At 44.2% G+C, this 20,746-nt stretch overlaps 1 protein-coding gene across 6 annotated transcripts in view; it reads right to left on the bottom strand.

Moving 5' to 3' along the window:
* Positions 1-20,746, bottom strand: part of arhgap32 (Rho GTPase activating protein 32) — a 539,690-nt gene that overhangs the window by 171,237 nt on the left and 347,707 nt on the right. For 4 of the 6 annotated variants that reach the window (XR_004416763.1, XM_033049880.1, XM_033049882.1 and 1 more), the window contains one exon: positions 12,419-12,556. Coding sequence is in view for 5 of the 6 variants with exons in the window: in XM_033049880.1 (XP_032905771.1) it covers positions 12,419-12,556 (138 nt within the window). In the remaining variant the exon portion in view is untranslated. The remainder of the gene's footprint in view (positions 1-12,418; positions 12,557-20,746) is intronic. The other 2 variants (XM_033049884.1, XM_033049885.1) reach the window with 1 other exon arrangement.

Here is a 20,746-nt window from a genome sequence, read left to right as displayed (position 1 = left end):
GCGTACAAATTAGCCAGAAAAAGCAGCATACCGGAGGACTGGGAGAAATTCAGAGACCAGCAAAGGAGGACAAAGGGCTTAATTAGGAAAGGAAAAATAGATTATGAAAGAAAACTGGCAGGGAACATAAAAACTGACTGCAAAAGTTTTTATAGATATGTGAAAAGAAAGAGATTAGTTAAAACAAATGTAGGTCCCTTGCAGTCAGAAACAGGTGAGTTGATCATGGGAACAAGGATATGGCGGAGCAATTGAATAACTACTTTGGTTCCGTCTTCACTAAGGAAGACATAAATAATCTGCCGGAAATAGCAGGGGACCGCGGGTCAAAGGAGTTGGAGGAATTGAGTGAAATCCAGGTTAGCCGGGAAGTGGTGTTGGGTAAATTGAATGGATTAAAGGCCGATAAATCCCCAGGGCCAGATAGGCTGCATCCCAGAGTACTTAAGGAAGTAGCTCCAGAAATAGTGGATGCATTAGTAATAATCTTTCAAAACTCTTTAGATTCTGGAGTAGTTCCTGAGGATTGGCGGGTAGCAAACGTAACCCCACTTTTTAAGAAGGGAGGGAGAGAGAAAACGGGGAATTACAGACCAGTTAGTCTAACATCGGTAGTGGGGAAACTGCTAGAGTCAGTTATTAAAGATGGGATAGCAGCACATTTGGAAAGTGGTGAAATCATTGGACAAAGTCAGCATGGATTTACCAAAGGTAAATCATGTCTGACGAATCTTATAGAATTTTTCGAGGATGTAACTAGTAGCGTGGATAGGGGAGAACCAGTGGATGTGCTGTATCTGGACTTCCAGAAGGCTTTCGACAAGGTCCCACATAAGAGATTAGTATACAAACTTAAAGCACACGGCATTGGGGGTTCAGTATTGATGTGGATAGAGAACTGGCTGGCAAACAGGAAGCAAAGAGTAGGAGTAAACGGGTCCTTTTCACAATGGCAGGCAGTGACTAGTGGGGTACCGCAAGGCTCAGTGCTGGGACCCCAGCTATTTACGATATATATTAATGATCTGGATGAGGGAATTGAAGGCAATATCTCCAAGTTTGCGGATGACACTAAGCTGGGGGGCAGTGTTAGCTGTGAGGAGGATGCTAGGAGACTGCAAGGTGACTTGGATAGGCTGGGTGAGTGGGCAAATGTTTGGCAGATGCAGTATAATGTGGATAAATGTGAGCTTATCCATTTTGGTGGCAAAAACAGGAAAGCAGACTATTATCTAAATGGTGGCCGATTAGGAAAAGGGGAGATGCAGCGAGACCTGGGTGTCATGGTACACCAGTCATTGAAAGTAGGCATGCAGGTGCAGCAGGCAGTGAAGAAAGCGAATGGTATGTTAGCTTTCATAGCAAAAGGATTTGAGTATAGGAGCAGGGAGGTTCTACTGCAGTTGTACAGGGTCTTGGTGAGACCACACCTGGAGTATTGCGTACAGTTTTGGTCTCCAAATCTGAGGAAGGACATTATTGCCATAGAGGGAGTGCAGAGAAGGTTCACCAGACTGATTCCTGGGATGTCAGGACTGTCTTATGAAGAAAGACTGGATAGACTTGGTTTATACTCTCTAGAATTTAGGAGATTGAGAGGGGATCTTATAGAAACTTATAAAATTCTTAATGGGTTGGACAGGCTAGATGCAGGAAGATTGCTCCCGATGTTGGGGGAGTCCAGGACAAGGGGTCACAGCTTAAGGATAAGGGGGAAATCCTTTAAAACCGAGATGAGAAGAACTTTTTTCACACAGAGAGTGGTGAATCTCTGGAACTCTCTGCCACAGAGGGTAGTCGAGGCCAGTTCATTGGCTATATTTAAGAGGGAGTTAGATGTGGCCCTTGTGGCTAAGGGGATCAGAGGGTATGGAGAGAAGGCAGGTACGGGATACTGAGTTGGATGATCAGCCATGATCATATTAAATGGCGGTGCAGGCTCGAAGGGCCGAATGGCCTACTCCTGCACCTAATTTCTATGTTTCTATGTTTCTATGTCAGGGACCGAGGTTAGAACGTGGAAGCCAGAGCAGTTTTGTGAAACATTTCTTTATTTAGTTCACCGACTACTTGGCCACCTGCCATTTCTGTGGCCTTGAGGGTCCATCGTCCAAGTTTATATGGAAAGTGGGAAGCTGCAGTCCTTCTGCAGTGTGAAGCGGCAGTAATAAGTTCCAATTGTACTGCAGCCCCACTCTCCTGTGGAACAGAGAGGGTCAGTTGTAGGACCAACCTGTTTACAACTTGGCCTGGCCAGGGTGGTCATTCACAGGTATAGGTAGTGAGCCTCCCTACCTCTGTCCACAATCTCTATCACTCCGTCCCAATTTTATCCCTCCACCTAATTTCTATGTCTATAACCTTTGACACCCTTACTAATTCCAATGCCGGCCTCCCCAGCTGCCTGTGGCAATGAATTCCACAGAATCACCACCCTCTGAGTAAAGAAATTCCTCCTCTGGGGGAGGGGGAGAGGGGGGGGATGGACAGAGAGGAGAGAAGAGGGGAGAGAGGGCAGAGGAGAGGGCGGAGTAGAGGGGGGAGGATAAAGGGAAAGGGGGGGAATGGGCGGAAGGAGGAGAGGGAGGAGTGAGAAGGGGAGGAGGGTGGGGAGGGGGAAAGGGTATGGGGGGGAGGGAGGTGGAGAGGGGGGAGTGGGGTGAGGGGGGAGGGAAAGAGATGGGGGAGAGGTGGGGGGGAGAGGGGAGATGGGGGGGAAGAGGGGAGAGGAGGGGGAGAGGAAGGGGGGAGGAGGGGGGAGAGGGTGGACTTGAACTCGGCGGGCGGGCGACGCGGACGGGGCCGACTGCAAATAAATAAACGCACAAATCCACACACAAATACATTCACATCCAAGATCAGAGTTTTATAAGTATATAGATGGTCACTACCTCTTAGGGGTTCCTTTACTTTAAGCTCCCTAATCAAATCCGTTTCATTACACAACACCAAATCCAGAATCGCCTTTTCCCTAGTAGGCTTCAGGACAAGCCATTTAGAAGCCATCTCGTAAACACTACAAATTCCTCCTTCTCTTGGGATCCAGTCCCAACCTACTTTTTCCCAGTCTACCTGCATATTTAAATCCCCACATGACCATTTTAACTTTGTAACTTAAAGAGAGCCAGGGCAGGGCCAGAGATATTTCCCCCAGGTCGTTTAGGTTTGTTATTGTGACATGTACTGAGGCGCAGTGAAAAGCTTTGTTTTGCATGCCATCCATTCAAATCAGATAATACTATGCATGAGTACAATCATGTCAAACTCAAGAAAGAATATTTCAAACAGTATATCGGATGACAGTACTGGAAAACTCCCACACAGAGTTGCCACGCCCCAATCCCATCTTTAATGACCCTCCAGTCTCTTCCCACAACCCACATCCATGCTGTGTGTGAACTAAATTGGCCACTGTAAATTGCCCCTGGTGTAAGAGTGAGAGGTAGTGGATGGGAGTGTGGGGGAGAATGGGATTTTGCAAATGGGTGGTTGATGGTGGGCCATGGGCCTGTTTCCGTGCTACATCTCTCCATGACTCGAAGGGAGCTGACAGATGACTCAGAGATAATAAGATCAGAGTTGCAGTACTGAGTTGCAAAATTCTCACTCATCAGAGGACACAGGGGAAAATCATTGATCAGGATGGAAGAGTTGTAGGAGCAGATATTGGGGCCAGTGCCAATACAATTAAAGGCAGGTTTGGCAGAGAGTGGGTGGGATGTCGGCACTAATGTTTTAATAAGCCTTACCAATATACTTTAAACTTTTAGTCTTTAGATACAGCGTGGAAAAATGCCCTTTGGCACACTGAGTCCACGGCAACTTGTGATCACCCCGTATACTAGCACTATCCTACAAACTAGAGACAATTTATAATTGACAGAAGCCAATTAACCTACAAACCTGTACGTCTTTGAATTGTGGAAGAAAACCAGAGCACCCGGAGAAAACTCATGGGTCACAGGGAGAACGTACAAACTCCATACAGACAGCACACAAAGAATGGATCCCACCCAGGTCTGGCAATGTACAGCAGAAAACTCTACCGCTGCGCCACTGAGTCTCCCTTAAGTTCAAAACATGACTAAAAAACAGGTTGTCTCCAACTAAATGCAAAGAACTACAAATGCTAGAAGTCTGAAATATGAATAGAAAATAGTGAAAACATTCAGGTCAAGCAGTGCCTGTGGAAAGAGAATCAATTATTGTTTCAGGTTGGTGAATGTGATGAAGTCACCAATATTAATTCTGTTCCCATCTCCACACATGCTTTCTGACCAATTGAACATTTCCATAATTTTCCTGTTTTTATTTACCAAAAAATAACCGTCCAACAATTACTCTCAAAGTTTAAAATCTGGTTCCCAATCACCAATTGGAGCCTGCCAATTACTGCACATAGATTTACTCTCAGGTGTTAGGTGTGATGTGCTACCACAGTTGAACAGTCTATGCAGAAAGGTCCCAGGTGAACGGTGGTCGCTTGACCAAGACACCAGACAGCAATCACAGACTTTGCAATCAAACCTCAGCAAAGAAAGAGGACGTGGCAAAAATTCCCTTTGTAGCACTTGGCTCCACAAAGAGTCTACATATTCCAGGAAATGGAACTGATGCTGGCTCTGGCTTGCATTCACTCTGCAGCCAATTCCAAGCCCCGTGCCTTTGTGAATTAAGGGGTAAGTTTGAATATGGCAACATCTTGGTCCAAGTCAGCCACTAATCCAGAAAAACTGAAACAACATGGCCTGCAATCTTGACGCCTGCAGCACAGACTCAAAACAATGAAAGGAAAATGGAATACTTGAAACTCGAAACTTGACAGTAATATGAAAGGAATAAAGATTAATTAAAGTTACACAAACTGACTGGACACATTTCCTGCCTAACCTCCCTGTCCATACAACTGCTGAGACCCATATTTTCCACACAGCTGGATCATCTTTCTAAATGCCCATCATTAGATTGAGTTGGTGAACAAATCTGATTGCCATAAACAATTTGGATTATTCAGTGGGGAAAATGTGGCAGTTTGCTTATATACATTTCTATGCTGTGCCTTATTTTCCCTGTGGTTCATTAGCAACTGTGACTGGCAGGCACATCCCACTCCAACGTTCCTATCTTGCATTTGTTTCAGGCTTTGCTTACATGCTCACTGTAGCTTTGGTTTAAAAATACAATTTCCTCTCCGGGGCTGATGATAGATTGAACTGCAGCAAATAGGCAGTCTGTAGATGTGTGATGATCGTTCCTCAGAACTGATGAGATCCTGATGAAAGGTTGATGACTTTAAACATTAACAAATTCCTTCTGCACCAAAGCTGCCTGATGTGTGTTTCCAACATTTTTGTTATTGCAGATTTGTAAAAAGACACAGTCAATGTTGCCCCTAATTAACCATGCCACTTAAACAGATGATCTCATTGGCAATGATATTGTGTGAGTGAAGTTTACAAACTATGTATGACTGCATTGGCTTCTTACAACTTCTCTGCTTCCTCCCAAATCCCAAAGATTTCCGGGCCTGATCAGATACTTCCAATGACTCTGTCGAACAAATTGCTGGAGTCATGGTTGAGATATATGGCAAGGTACTGGCAGACTAGAGAGTGACTAATGTTGTGCCTCTATTTAAGGGAGGCATAGAAAACATGGGAACTATGGATACTGCTGTAGAACTGCTGTAGATGATTCTGAGGGATAAGATGTCCATGCATTTGGATAGACAGGGTTGGTTTTGTATGAGGGCGATTATGTCTCACGTAGTTGAATGAAGAAGTAAACAAGAAGGTTGACAAAGGCAGGGCAGTAGAAGTAGTCGATATGGACCAGCAAGACCATTGATAAGGTTCCACATAGCAGGCTGTTCTAATAGGTTAGACTGCACGGGATCCAGGGAGAGATAGCTAACTGGATACAGTGAAAAACAAAATGCTGAAGAAGCTCAGAAGGTCAGGCAGCATCTGTGGTGGGAATGGGTTGGGACCCTTCTTCAGACAGAATTAGCTTCATGATAGGATACAGAGAATGGTGGTGGAAGGTTGTTTTATTGGATGAGGCCCGTGACTTGTGGAATGACTAGTGCTGGGCCCATTACTATTTGTCAAGTACAAGACATGATTTGTAAACCTGCAGATGACACTAAATTTGAGTACTTGGAGTATTGTGTTCAGTTTTGGTCATACTGCTGAAAAAAGTGACCACAACTGAACACAATATCCCAAGTACAGGAGAGATGCCATTAAGCTCGTAAAGATTGGCACATGGAACGAGCTGTCAGAGGAGATAGTTGAGGCAACATTTACGGAACATTAAAGATACAGCACAGGAACAGGCCCTTTAGCTCCCAATGTCCATGCCGAACATGATGCCAGGTTAAAGTAATCTCCTCTGCCAGCATGTGATCTATATTCCCCCACCCCGTTACATACCTGTATGCCTATTTCAAACCCTCCGCCACTGTTGCATTCATATGACTTCAAACAAGTGGGCATTCTTCTGTTGATAAATTGACTTGGTCCGTTGTGGAAACATTTTGCAACTTTTTCGTACCTCGATGCACATCATAGAACTTCTCATTTTCAAACGGGATTTTATTTTGCCCGAGCGATTCTTCTGGTAAATAACTCCTTACCCACTCAGCACCAAATGACGCCAACAATAATGCATCAGATAAATGCATCAGAGAGTGAGGTTATCAAACTCACCGGTCTGAGAAACAACAGCCATTGCTTAGTCACACAACAGTCTGCTTTTATTATTCTATTCCCTCAGAAGCTATACTATTTACTGGAGTGACACTACCTGCATTTTTAGGTGGACAAAAATGCTGGAGAAACTCAGCGGGTGAGGCAGCATCTATGGAGCGAAGGAATAGGTGACGTTTCGGGTCGAGACACTTCTTCAGACTGATGTGGAGGTGGGGGGGGGGGGGGGGGGGGGGGGCAGGAAGACGAAAGGAAGAGGCGGAGACAGTGGGCTGTGGGAGTGCTAGGAAGGGGAGGGGAAGGAGGGAGAAAACAGGGACTACCTGAAATTGGAGAAGTCAATGTTCATACAGCTGAGGTGTAAACTGCCCAAGCAAAATCTGAGGTGCTGCTCCTCCAATTTGCAGTGGGACTCACTCTGGCCATAGAGGAGGCCCAGGACAGAAAGGTCGGATTCGGAATGGGAGGGGGAGTTGAAGTGCTGAGCCACCGGGAGATCAGGTTGGTTATTGCGAACCGAGCGGAGGTGTTGGGCGAAGCAATCGCCAAGCCTATGCTTGATCTCACCGATGTAGAGCAGCTGACACCTGGAGCATCAGATGCAATAGATGAGGTTGGAGGAGGTGCAGGTGAACCTCTGCCTCATCTGGAGAGACGGCTTTGGTCCTTGGATGGAGTCAAGGGGGGAGGTAAAGCGAGAAGTGTAGAATTTCTTGCTGTTGCAAGGGAAAGTACCAGGGGAGGGGGTGGTTTGGGTGGGAAGGGACAAATTGACCAGGGAGTTACGGAGGGAGCGGTCTCAGCCGAAAGGGAAGGAGATGGGAAAATGTGGCCAGTGGTGGGATCCCGTTACAGGTGGCGAAAATGTCGGAGGATTAACTGTTGTGTTGCGAAAATGTTGGAGGAATATCTGTTAACCCTAACCCCCTACCTACATTCTTTGTTCTCAAGAAGATAGTGACCATCTCCAATCTCAAACACAACCGTGTGCACCTTGATTGCTGGGTTTGTAGTGTTCAGGGTCACAGTCACTTTCTGAGTCTCAGGTTGCTGCTTCTGGGCTGTCAAGTGTCCAAGTTTGCCGCTCTTAAGTAATTTAGGACAGTCCCCCAAACTCCACACAACAAAAGGAAAACTTTAGCTCAGAGAATCAGACAGGGTGGGCACAGTTATGTATCTGAATTGCAGGCAGAGACAGCACTCTTTGTTATTTCCAAAGTGCTTTGTTGTTCTTCCAAGAGGCCTGAATAGACCCTGCAAAAAAGTGTATAGAAAGGAACTGCAGATGCAGGTTCATACCCAAAGATAGACACAAAGTGCTGGAGTAACCAGTCGGTCAGGCAGCATCAGTAAAAGTCAGTATTCGGTTCTAAATTCTTAATTTTTTTTCCACATGCAGAAGTGACAATGAATGGAATAGATATATTTAAGGAAAAGTGTAGACTAAGAATAAATGGATAGAATATGGTAGACAAGGCAAAATAGGAGTGCTTTTAAACGTCAACCATTTTTGCACATACTTTTTTTTTAAATGTTGTGCAATTTACGTATGTATAATTTATGTTTTTATGTGTTGTCTGATTCTATGTGCCTGTGATACTATTGCAAGCATGATTTTCACTGTATGTACCACAACGTACATGAAACTATGACAATTAACCTGATTTGACTATTATAGATAGCTAAAGCAAAATGTTTCAACATAGTAGGCATTCATACTCTATTTTAAATCCATCTGCTATGGAGTCACTATTCAACTTTTTATGTTTCCCTTAACAATTTTGACATTGGTTACTGATGCATCGAGATAAAGGTCTGGTGTTAATGCAGCTTGTTACAATGCAGTCTGGAGGAGGTGGAGGTTGAGCAGCAGATGGTGTCAAACCTGTACATATGGGAAGCTGAGAGCTGTATGGTTAGTAGATTTTAAGAGGTCACGCTGTAGTTGAGGATGCAGGCAGAGAGGTGCTCATCTTGCAGACAGGAAGAAAGTATAGGAAAAGCAAGACCCCCCCCCCCCCCCAGTTTACCTTTCTCTCTTCTGGTATACCAGTAGGAGCAATATTTACATGTAGCCAGAGCTCATTTCAGAGCAACTCAAGAGGTGGGTGACGGGATAAGATAGACAATAGGTGCAGGAGTAGGCCATTCGGCCCTTCGAGCCAGCACCGCCATTCAATGTCATCATGGTTGATCATCCCCAATCAGTACTCCGTTGCTGCCTTCTCCCCATATCCCTTGACTCCGTTATCTTTAAGAGCCCTATCTAGCTCTCTCTTGAAAGTATCCAGAGAGCCGGCCTCCTCCGCCCTCTGAGGCAGAGAATTCCACAGACTCACAACTCTCTGTGAGAAAAAGTGTTTCCTCATCGTTCTAAATGGCTTACCCCTTATTCTTAAACTGTGGCCCCTGGTTCTGGACTCCCCCAACATCGGGAACATGTTGTAAACCTACGCTGCACTCCCTCAATAGCAAGAATGTCCTTCCTCAAATTAGGGGACCAAAACTGCACACAATACTCCAGGTGTGATCTCACTAGGGCCCTGTACAACTGCAGAAGGACCTCTTTGCTCCTATACTCAACTCCTCTTGTTATGAAAGCCAACATGCCATTCGCTTTCTTCACTGCCTACTGTACTTGCATGCTTACTTTCATTGACTGATGAACAAGGACCCCCAGATCCCATTGTACTTTCCCTTTTCCCAACTTGACATCATTTAGATAATAATCTGCCTTCCTGTTTTTGCTACCAAAGTGGATAACCCCACATTTATCCACATTAAACCTCATCTGCCATGCATTTGCTCACTCAACCAACCTGTCCCAAGTCACCCTGCATTCTCATAGCATCCTCCTCACAGTTCACACTGCCACGCAGGCTTGTGTCATCTGCAAATTTGCTAATGTTACTTTGAATCCCTTCATCTAAATCATTGATGTATGTTGTAAATAGCTGTGTTCCCAGCACCGAGCCTTGCGGTACTCCACTAGTCACTGCCTGCCATTCTGAAAGGGACCTATTAATCCCTACACTTTGTTTCTTGTCTGCCAACCAATTTTCTATCCATGTCACCACTACCCCCAATATCATGTGCCCTAATTTTGCCCACTAATCTCCTATGTGGGACCGTATCAAATTATTTCTGAAAGTCCAGGTACACTACATCCACTGGCTCTTCCTTGTCCATTTTCCTAGTTACATCCTCAAAAAATTCCAGAAGATTGGTCAAGCATGATTTCCCCTTCGTAAATCCATGCTGACTCGGACCGATCCTGTTACTGCTATCCAAATGTGCGGCTACTTCATCCTTTATAATTGACTCCAGCTTCTTCCCCACCGATGACACACACACACACACACACACACACTTCGTAAAGGCGGGGGTCAGGGAAAGTGGGGGAGCGCTGTCTGAAATTCACACCCGCGATGAACAGGAAGGTAAAAGATGGCTGCACAGTGTACAGTAAGTCCTTTAGAGAGCGCGGAGGGTGGGGTGGGGGGGGGCGAGAGAGAAGGGGGGAGAAGGGGGGGGGAGGTGGTGGGGGGGGAAGGAGTGAAGGAGTGGCGACACTTTTAAGAAGCCAGCCAACTTATAATAAAGTTTAGCGGGCATTTAACATTACCGGTCGGTTTTCCTTGGTCCTGAAAACTCCAAGAGCCAATTAAAATGCCCGGTCAGCGAAGGAGATTGCCTACGGCTGCCCTCAACTGCCTGCAACTATACAGCGACCCCACTCCACTGAACTACGAGTTCAAAAGAACCATGCCAACCACGCTGAAACATTTTCCTCGACCAAACTGAGGCATTGAGTATGCGGGAACTTCCGTCGAGCAAGGAGAGTTCCAGTGACCTCATAGGACGTCCTAGGACCATGTGCAAGTTGCAAGTTGCAAGGACCATGCTGCAAGTTTGAGTCGAGGGCAAACTCTTCTAAACACGCAGACTACGTCGCAGCAGTGGGACAGCCCCTTAACTGGTTTATAATTCCCTGTTTACTCTCTCCCACCTTTCTTAAAAAGTGAGATAACATTAGCAATAGCAACATTAGGTAATAATCAGGAAGGCAATAAAGAGATATTCGTAATAGGCAGAATGCAGACCAGCATTCCTGCAGCACAAGGCACGATTCTATACATTGTTAATCACACTCATTTCAGAGTCAAGGTTTTCACTGAATGTCTCTGAACCATTATCCGCAGGTCATGGTTAGTATCAGTCATAGAGGAGGAAAAGGAATGTGGCATTGAAGGCAGACCTTGGGGAGCTTTCATTTACATTAAGCAGAGCCTCAAAGGTAGAACAGTCTGGATTGATGTCTGTGCCATACGTTATTAAGCACAGAAATAGGAGTTTAGTGCAGACGGACGGATAGCTGGAGAGAAGAATGTTGGGGCATCGTTTAAAAGGTTATGGTACCTGTGAAAGCTGGAGTGGAAGAACCAACATCAATATCAAAGAACTTACCAGTGAAGGGTAAATCTAAACGTAGACCGAGCTAACCTAGCTAGATAGAGGATTGGAATTGTGTGTAGATTCAGAACGAGGGAAGCAAAGATACACTGTAAAGATGTGATTAATGTCAAAGAGTCACAGAGTCATCAAGTTATACAGCATAGAAACAGCACCTCAGGCCCACATTGTCCATGCGGCCCAAATTAGCATTCTGGGCTATTTCCATTTGCCTTCATTTGGCCTATATCCCTTCAAACCATTTTTACCCATGTACCTGTCCAAATATCGATGGAAAGCTATCTATTTCTATAGCTAAATCAACAGATGAGCGGGGAGTAAAAAGGGGAAGAGGGAGAGGAAAACAGATGTAGTAAGAGATAAAACCAATCCCACTCTGACACACAATTAGATTGTGTAGCTGAGAATAACATTTGTAGCTAACGTGCGAGCAGGGATTTTGCGGGAGAAAGAGAGGAGACATGCGTGCTGGGAATGATATTCAATTATTCTTGATCTTCGTGTATGGTCTTCATTTTTACCACTAACATGCACGTGAAGCTGCTTCAATATCATTGAACTCACGGACTACTGTACTGGAGACAAGCTGGTTAAGAAACTCAATGTGTAAAGTGCAGTGGCTTCACAGGCAAACAGCTTCTGCTACCACTACGAAACGCGAGCAGAAATATACCGATAGTTTAGGTATGCGGTATATACAGTATACAGAAATATACAGTAGTTTAGGATCTGCTCTGACCAGTGATCCCCGCATATTAACACCACCCTACACACAATAGGGACAATTTGTACATTTTCACATTTACCAAGCCAATTTACATACATACCCGTACGTCTTTGGAGTGTGGGAGGAAACTGAAGATCTCGGAGAAAACCCACGCAGGCCACGGGGAGAACGTACAAATTCCGTACAGACAGCACCCGTAGTCGGGATCGAACCCGACGCTGCAAGGGCTGTAAGGCAGCAACTCTACCGCTGCGCCACCGTGCTGCCCGTTATATGCTACAGTGCACACGAGCATTACATGAGCCAGATATCACAGGAGCCTTCCGTGTATTGAAGCAGAAGGACCACTGTTGTCCAAGAGCTTTTCTCTGAAATTTCCACCTCCAACGTTACTCCACATTGGCACATGAGAGAAAGGTTACGTCTAGTTTTCCCTCCCCCCCTGAAAATGTTGAGCCCTGGTTTTCTGCAGTGACCACCCTGGGGGAAGCAAGACCCGATTCCCTACCTCTGCGCTGTCCTTCAGCCAGTCTGCACGGGGCAGCTCCACCAACTGGGAAAATCGCCGGTCATAGATACATAGATGGAGATGTTTGTCCAGCACCCGGAAATCTTCATAGCTCCTCTTCACAATCCAACTCCTGCCCTGCGGAGAGAGGAGAGTTTACTGACCATGCATCACTTGATCAGAAAGAATATAAATTCTTCAAAACAAAATATTTTGTTTTAACACAGCGGGACAGGCAGCAAGCACTCTGGAGAGAAGGAATGGGTGACATTTCGGGTTGAGACCCTTCCCCAGTCTGAGGAAGGGGGCCCAACCCGAAACGTCACCCATTCCTTCTCTCCAGAGATGCAGCCTGTCCCGCTGAGTTACTCCAACATTTTGTGTCTATCTTCGGTTTAAACCAGCATCTGCAGTTCCTTCATACACATGGTTTTTTTTTAACAACTGCCTAAAAGATATGTTCACATTAGAAAATCATCAAAGCATTGGTGTTGTTTTAAATTTCTCCTCACCATCCCTAATTGATATAGTTCGGATATAATTCTGCAATACAGATTCAACCATATTTTTAATACCTTTTCTCGTCAAATAAACTGCCATGTTAGGTGTAATTTGTGTGGATAGCAAGCAATAATAGCTCTTCCATTGCATCTGAGTACACGTGACAAACTAAACCAATACCATTAAATTTAATATGTCACACAGTTTCAACTAAAATGACCATATCAACAGAATGTGATATTTGTCAATGGCCATAAGCTCCCATTTCTCCACAATATTATTAAAGCTTTATTTCAGACACAGGTCCATATAACACATCAAACAGTATAATGAGATACAAAAATATATTAAAAATTGCATATTAGCCTATAAGATATACAAGCTATTGCACCAATGCCGTCTTAGCCTAGAAGTGAATCTATAGCAGCTTTTCAGAGGGCTGACTAGGGCTTCAATTATGTGGTTTCTCTGACTTGTCCAGGAGACACATAAAACTAAACAGCAGCTGTCTTAAGAGTGCCTCACAGGTTGGCACTCTAGTGGACACAAACAATTGACTGACACTATGCCACCTAGGGACACGAAGTAGCAACCTCATTGCATCATTGTATGCTACCTTGAGCCTCTGCATACTCTTTTTCTTATAATTAGACCACAATTGAGCAGTATATAACGGTGTGATGTAGGTTCTGAACAGGGAACACTTCACAGAGTCAGAGCACATAGAAAACTTCCTTATAAGCATGTTAGCTTGAAGATAAATTTTACAGCGCTGTCGGTAGAGGTCTTTGTATAAGTTCCTGGGTAACTGTAATATAAGTTCCTGGGTAACTGTACCATTAACTTCCTTCACTCAAAAAGCATGCTGATTATACAATACAATACAATACAATACAATTTATTTGTTGTCATTTGAACCTCATTGAGGTTCAAACGAAATTTGGTTTCGTTCGAGGGATTATCATTCCCTCTTCATTGTCTTTACACTTCCTTGTAGACGAGTGTACACAGAAAGGACTGCAGTTGCTGCTTTATAAAAACAAGAGTATTGGAGAAACTCTGTGGGTCAGACATAGATAGGCAACAATCATGGATTGTCACAATCAGTCTATAGAGGGTCTCAACCATGAACGTCGCCTATTGATGCTCTCCAGAAAGGCAGCCTGACCCATTGAGTTGCTCTGTGTATTTCATTGTAGGTGACTAACTGCATATACTGTTGTAGGTGTTCTGAAAATCCAACTATGGTTGTTTACCAATGTGGCTACAAATGCATGGATCTGTGATGTTAAATCAGAGCGCAGCACAGACTTGGCACCTTTCCTACTTCAGACTCACTAGCATTCTCTACCGAGAATCAATACTGTTCCTCAATCAGCGTCTCTATTACAGAATATTATGGTCACTGAGCTCAGTGCTACTTATAAGAACGGTGCAATATTTCTCCACGTTAAAATGGGCAATAAATGTAATTGGCTGCTTTGAGATGTCCTTAAGTTGTGAAAAGAGCACCTTGAATAAAAATGCTTTCATCGACATCTGAGAATTTCTCGTAAACGTTTCCACTTCATTGAATATTTGTTCCATTAACGTTTAAGCATTTCCATAACAATTTGAATGTTGTTATTCCCCTCCTCTAATGCTCAGGAGATGCAAAGGACTGCAGGTGTTGCAGGAACCCGCTCAGTTCTTCCACCAGATCATATAACCATATAACCATATAACAATTACAGCACGGAAACAGGCCATCTCGACCCTTCTAGTCCGTGCCGAACACATAATCTCCCCTAGTCCCATATACCTGCGCTCAGACCATAACCCTCCATTCCTTTCCCATCCATATAACTATCCAATTTATTTTTAAATGATAAAAACGAACCTGCCTCCACCACCTTCCCTGGAAGCTCATTCCACACAGCTACCACTCTCTGAGTAAAGAAGTTCCCCCTCATGTTACCCCTAAACTTCAGTCCCTTAATTCTCAAGTCATGTCCCCTTGTTTGAATCTTCCCTACTCTCAGTGGGAAAAGCTTTTCCACGTCAACTCTGTCTATCCCTCTCATCATTTTAAAAACCTCTATCAAGTCCCCCCTTAACCTTCTGCGCTCCAAAGAATAAAGCCCTAACTTGTTCAACCTTTCTCTGTAACTTAGTTGCTGAAACCCAGGCAACATTCTAGTAAATCTCCTCTGTACTCTCTCTATTTTGTTGACATCCTTCCTATAATTAGGCGACCAAAATTGTACACCATACTCCAGAATTGGCCTCACCAATGCCTTGTACAATTTTAACATTACATCCCAACTTCTATACTCAATGCTCTGATTTATAAAGGCCAGCACACCAAAAGCTTTCTTTACCACCCTATCTACATGAGATTCCACTTTCAGGGAACTGTGCACAGTTATTCCCAGATCCCTCTGTTCACCTACATTCTTCAATTCCCTACCATTTACCATGTACGTCCTATTTTGATTTGTCCTGCCAAGATGTAGCACCTCACACTTATCAGCATTAAACTCCATCTGCCATCTTTCAGCCCACTCTTCCAACTGGCATAAATCTCTCTGTAGACTTTGAAACTCTACTTCATTACCCGCAACCCCACCTATCTTAGTATCATCTGCATACTTACTAATCCAATTTACCACGCCATCGTCCAGATCATTGATGTACATGACAAACAACAGTGGACCCAACACAGATCCCTGTGGCACCCCACTCGTCACTGGCCTCCAACCTGACAAACAACCATCCACCATTACTCTCTGGCATCTCCTATTCAGCCACTGTTGAATCCATCTTGCTACTCCACCATTAATACCCAACCATTGAACCTTCTTAACCAACCTTCCATGAGGAACCTTGTCAAAGGCCTTACTGAAGTCCATATACACAACATCCACTGCTTTACCCTCATCAATTTCCCGAGTAACATCTTCAAAAAATTCAAGAAGATTAGTTAAACATGACCTTCCAGGCACAAATCCATGTTGACTGTTCCTAATCAGACCCTGTTTATCCAGATGCTTATATATATTATCTCTAAGTATTCTTTCCATTAATTTGCCCACCACTGACGTCAAACTAACAGGTCTATAATTGCTAGGTTTACTCTTAGACCCCTTTTTACACTACACTAACTTCCCTCAATGTCCTAGGGAATATCCTGTCCGGACCTGGAGACTTATCCACTTTTATATTTCTCAAAAGTGTCAGTACTTCCTCTTCTTTGATCCTCATAGTTTCCATAGCTACTCTACTTGTTTCCCTTACCTCACATAATTCAATATCCTTCTCCTTGGTGAATACCGAAGAAAATAAACTGTTCAATATCTCCCCCATCTCTTTTGGCTCTGCAGATAGTTGGCCACTCTGACTCTCTAATGGACCAATTTTATCCCTCGTTATCCTTTTGCTATTAATATAGCGGTAGAAACCCTTCGGCCAGAACTCTAAATAAACTAGGTTCTATAATGACAAACCCCACTCACCCACTCCATGCCCTGAAGGTGATCAAGAGCAGCATCTTCAGTCAGAGGCTGATTGCACCAATGTGCAAAACGGAGAGATACAGGAAGTCCTGTTTACCAGCTGCTATAAGACTTTATAATGAGCATAAATAACTGCACTTTTTTTTAAATTAATTGTATTTTAACTTGTATTTTAACGTATTTTAACTTGTTATGTATGAAAGCGTGGTGTTATGTTTGTCTTGAAGCTGTCGTGGCACTGTAATTTCCTGAAAAGGATTATTAAAGGAATAATCTCTGATTTACTTTCACCTTACTTGCCAAAGCATCCTCATATCTTCTTTTAGCTTTTCTAATTTCTTTCTTAAGATTCTTTTTACATTCTTTATACTCCTCAAGCACCTCATTTACTCCATGCTGCCTATAACTATTGTAGATCTCCCTCTTTTTCCGAACCAAGTGTCCAATTTCCCTTGAAAACCATGGCTCTTTACAATTTTTACGATTTCCTTTCAACTGAACAGGGACATAAAGATTCTGTACTCTTAAAATTTCACCTTTAAATGTACTCCATTTCTCTTCCACATCTTTCCCATAAAACAAACTGTCATGTTTTCCTTAAGGCCCTTACGAGTAAAAATGTTCACGCAGTTCCTTTTTCCCACGGATGCACGTAACAGTGAGTCACTGAGCAAAGAACTTCCTTCAAAGCATGGTCAATAAAATGAGATTAAAAAGTAATCTAATTTGCAACTCCAGGTGATGCAACATTTGTCCTTTTTCATCATCCAGGTCCCCAACGGTCTTTCCTGGTGAAGCAGTGATTCACTCGCACTTCCTACAATTTGGTGCACTGTATTCAGTGTTCATACTATGGACTCTTCAGTGGAGAAACCACACAGAATGGGTGATCACTTTGTGGTATACCTATGTTCAGCCCACAGGAGCGATCCTGTGCTTCCTAATGCTGCCACTTTGATTCCCCATCCTACTCGGCCCCACACTGAGGCCTAACGCAAGCTGGAGGAACACCATCTCATCTCCTGTCTGGGCACGATGCAGACTTCTGGATTCAACATTGAATTCTACTTCAGGTAGCCTGATTTTGCAATCTGTACCATTCGACCATCTCTAAAGATGCTGCCTGACACACTGAGTTACTCCAGCATATTGTGTCTTTTATTGTAAACCAGCATCTGCAGATCCTTGTTCCTACATTTGTCATACTAGTCCAACTTTTTTTTCCCCCAGCTGAAGTGGAGGTCATGCCCAGCCTGCCCCCTGCGATTATCCTCTTGCTCTGCACTTTGTCACTCCCACATTAATTTGCCCACGTGCCCACTCTATAACTGGACCCATACCCCCATGGTCACCTGGTTTCACCCCATCATAGACGTCCCCTCACCCACCTTCCCAGCAACTTTACATGCTCTTCTCTACTTTTCAACTCAGATACATGGTCTCCAACCAAAAAACCTGCCTCAATTTCTCTTCCCACAGATGCGACCTGACCTGCTGAGTATTTCCCTTACACTCCCTTCACATAACATTGTTCCCTCGTGGATGCTGAAAAGGGCATTAAAAACGACAGATGTGAAACAAAAATGCTAAAAAAAAAATTGGGAATGTTACCAAAATTATCAAAGGATTCAGAATACCTTCCTGGGATCGGGCATATAAATAAAAATTTTAATCATCTCATAATCAGTGGACCATTTCAATAGAAAAAAACCCCAAATACAAGCAATTTTGCAAAAGAAAATTATCTTCTAAAGAAACATCTGTGTTGTGTCAAAGTAGCCATCACTCCAGTCTTTTCATTTCTTACTGCACCAGAGCCAATTCTGGGGCCCTGGTCAGTGAGGAATTATACCACAGGATGCTCCCGTTTGACTTATAAAGCTGCAAAACAAGCAGAAGCAAAGAATGGTGCTTTGCCATTGACGACACATGGCTCCACTGACATACAGACAGCTCACATGATCATGGCAACACATTTCAAACACTTTAAAACAACCCAAACATATGCTCAGCAGGCGTGCAACAGCTCCCTTCCTCAAAATTAAGCCTTCATTCTCCTTTAGTCATAGAACTGTACAGCATGGAAACAGGCCCTTCGGCCCACCTTGTTCATGCCAAACAGGTAGCATGCATTTGGCCCATATCCTCTAAAACCTAATGTAATAAAAAAGGAACTGCAGATGCTGGTTTATGCCAGTCAGGATCCTTCTTCAAACTGAAAAAGTCTGAAAAGGTCCAAGCCTGAAAAGTCACCTTTCCATGTTCTCCAGATATGCTGCCTGACCTGCTGAGTTACTCCAGCATTTGGTATCCTTCCCTCTAAACACTTTCCATCCATATATCTACACAAATGTATTTTGTAAGTCATAATTGAATAGTTTTGTTATCTTCTTCTGGCATCTTATTCCAGATATGGACTACCCTGAGTGGAAAAGTTGATCCTGAGGTCCCTCTTAAATCTCTCCCCCCTCACCAAAAACTTATGCCCTCTAGTTTTAAAATTCTCTACCCTGGGAAAAAGACTGATGGCATTCATTTTACCCATGCTCTTTATGAACCTGCACACCTCAATATGGTCACGCCTCAACTTCCTGCAATCCAAAGAAAAAGTACCAGCCTATCCAACCTTTCCCTGTAACTCAAGCCTGCAAGTCCAGCTACAGTCGTCATGAATCTTCTGCACCCTTTCCAACTTAATGACATCCTTCCTATGGTAGACAAAAGTGCTGGAGAAACTCAGCGGGTGAGGCAGCATCTATGGAGCGAAGGAAATAGGCAACGTTTTTCAGGCTGAAACCCTTCCTCAGACCTTCGATTTTCCAGCATCTGCAGTTTCTTCTTGGACATCCTTCCTATAGCTAGGTGACGAGGACTGCACACAGTACTCCAAGCACGGTCACAACAACCACCTGCACAGCCACATCACGATGAGCTGACTTTGTACTTAATATCCTCCCCAATGAAGGCAAGAATGCCAAAGGCGTCCTTCACCATATTGGCCACCTGACGCCACTGTCAGGGATCCATGCACCTGCACTCCCCAATCTCTACAACACTCTTCGGGGCTCTACCATTTACTGTGTAAGTCTTACCCTGGTTTGACATGGCAAAGTGCAACACATCACACTTGTCATAAAGTTAAAATCCATTTGTCATTCTTCTCAATTGATATAGATCCTGTTGTAAACTTAGATATCCTTCCTCACTATCCATTGTACAACCTATTGTGGCATCAAATGCAAATGTACTAACAATGTGAACTACATTGTCATCCAAACCGTTAATGTAACATAGAAACATAGAAACTAGGTGCAGGAGGAGGCCATTCGGCCCTTCGAGCCAGCTATTCATTGTGATCATGGCTGATCATCCCCAATCAATAACCTGCCTTCTCCCCATATCCAAGTGCTTTGAAAGGCTGGTCCTAGGTCACCTTAAATTATCTCTCCCCCCTCACTCGACCCACACCAGTATGCATATAGGGCTAATAGATCTACAGAGGATGCCATAAACACTGTCCTCCATGCTGCAACACCTAGAGGAGAAGGGGTCATATGTCAGGATGCTTTTTGTTGATTACAGCTCAGCTTTTAATACAATCATACCCAGCAAGCTGATCACAAAAATGCTAGACCTTGGCCTCAGCAGTCAACTGTGTCGGTGGATATTGGACTTTCTCAGTGAACGCCCAGACGGTGAGACTTGGACCCTACACCTCGACGTCCCTGACCCTCAGCACAGGAGCACCGCAGGGCTGTGTGCTCAGTCCGCTCCTCTATGCCCTATACACACATGACTGCTTGCCCCATCACCCCGCAAATAGGATCATAAAATTTGCGGACGATACAACCGTGGTGGGGCTCATCACAAATGGGAACGAGGTCGCCTATAGAGAGGAGGTGCACAGACTTTCTGAGTGGTGTGCTCACAACAATCTCTCTCTGAACACTAAAAAGACAAAGGAGATCACTGATTTCAGGCGACATAGAGCGGAGCTCAGGCCACTGGAGATAGGGGGCGAGGAGGTGGAGAGGGTGCCTAGTTTTAAATTTCTGGGGATCAACATCAGTGAGGATCTTAAATGGTCTGTGAACTCTGCTGTAGTTGTAAAAAAGGCGCAACAGAGACTTTACTTCCTCAGAACACTGAGGAAGGCCCATCTGTCTGCTAAACTGCTGGGGTCTTTCTACCGCTGTTCGGTAGAAAGCATACTGACTTACTGCATAACTGCCTGGTTTGGGAACTGTTCAGCAGCTGACAGAGCAGCTCTCCAGAGGGTGATAAAAACTGCCCAGGGTGTCATTGGACTCCCCCTGCCCTCTCTGGAGGACAT

This window comes from Amblyraja radiata, chromosome 33 (genome assembly GCF_010909765.2).
Source record: "Amblyraja radiata isolate CabotCenter1 chromosome 33, sAmbRad1.1.pri, whole genome shotgun sequence".
Taxonomy (NCBI): domain Eukaryota; kingdom Metazoa; phylum Chordata; class Chondrichthyes; order Rajiformes; family Rajidae; genus Amblyraja; species Amblyraja radiata.
The sequence above is the reverse complement of the archived record's forward strand: the minus strand, read 5'-3'. Positions and strand labels throughout refer to the sequence as shown.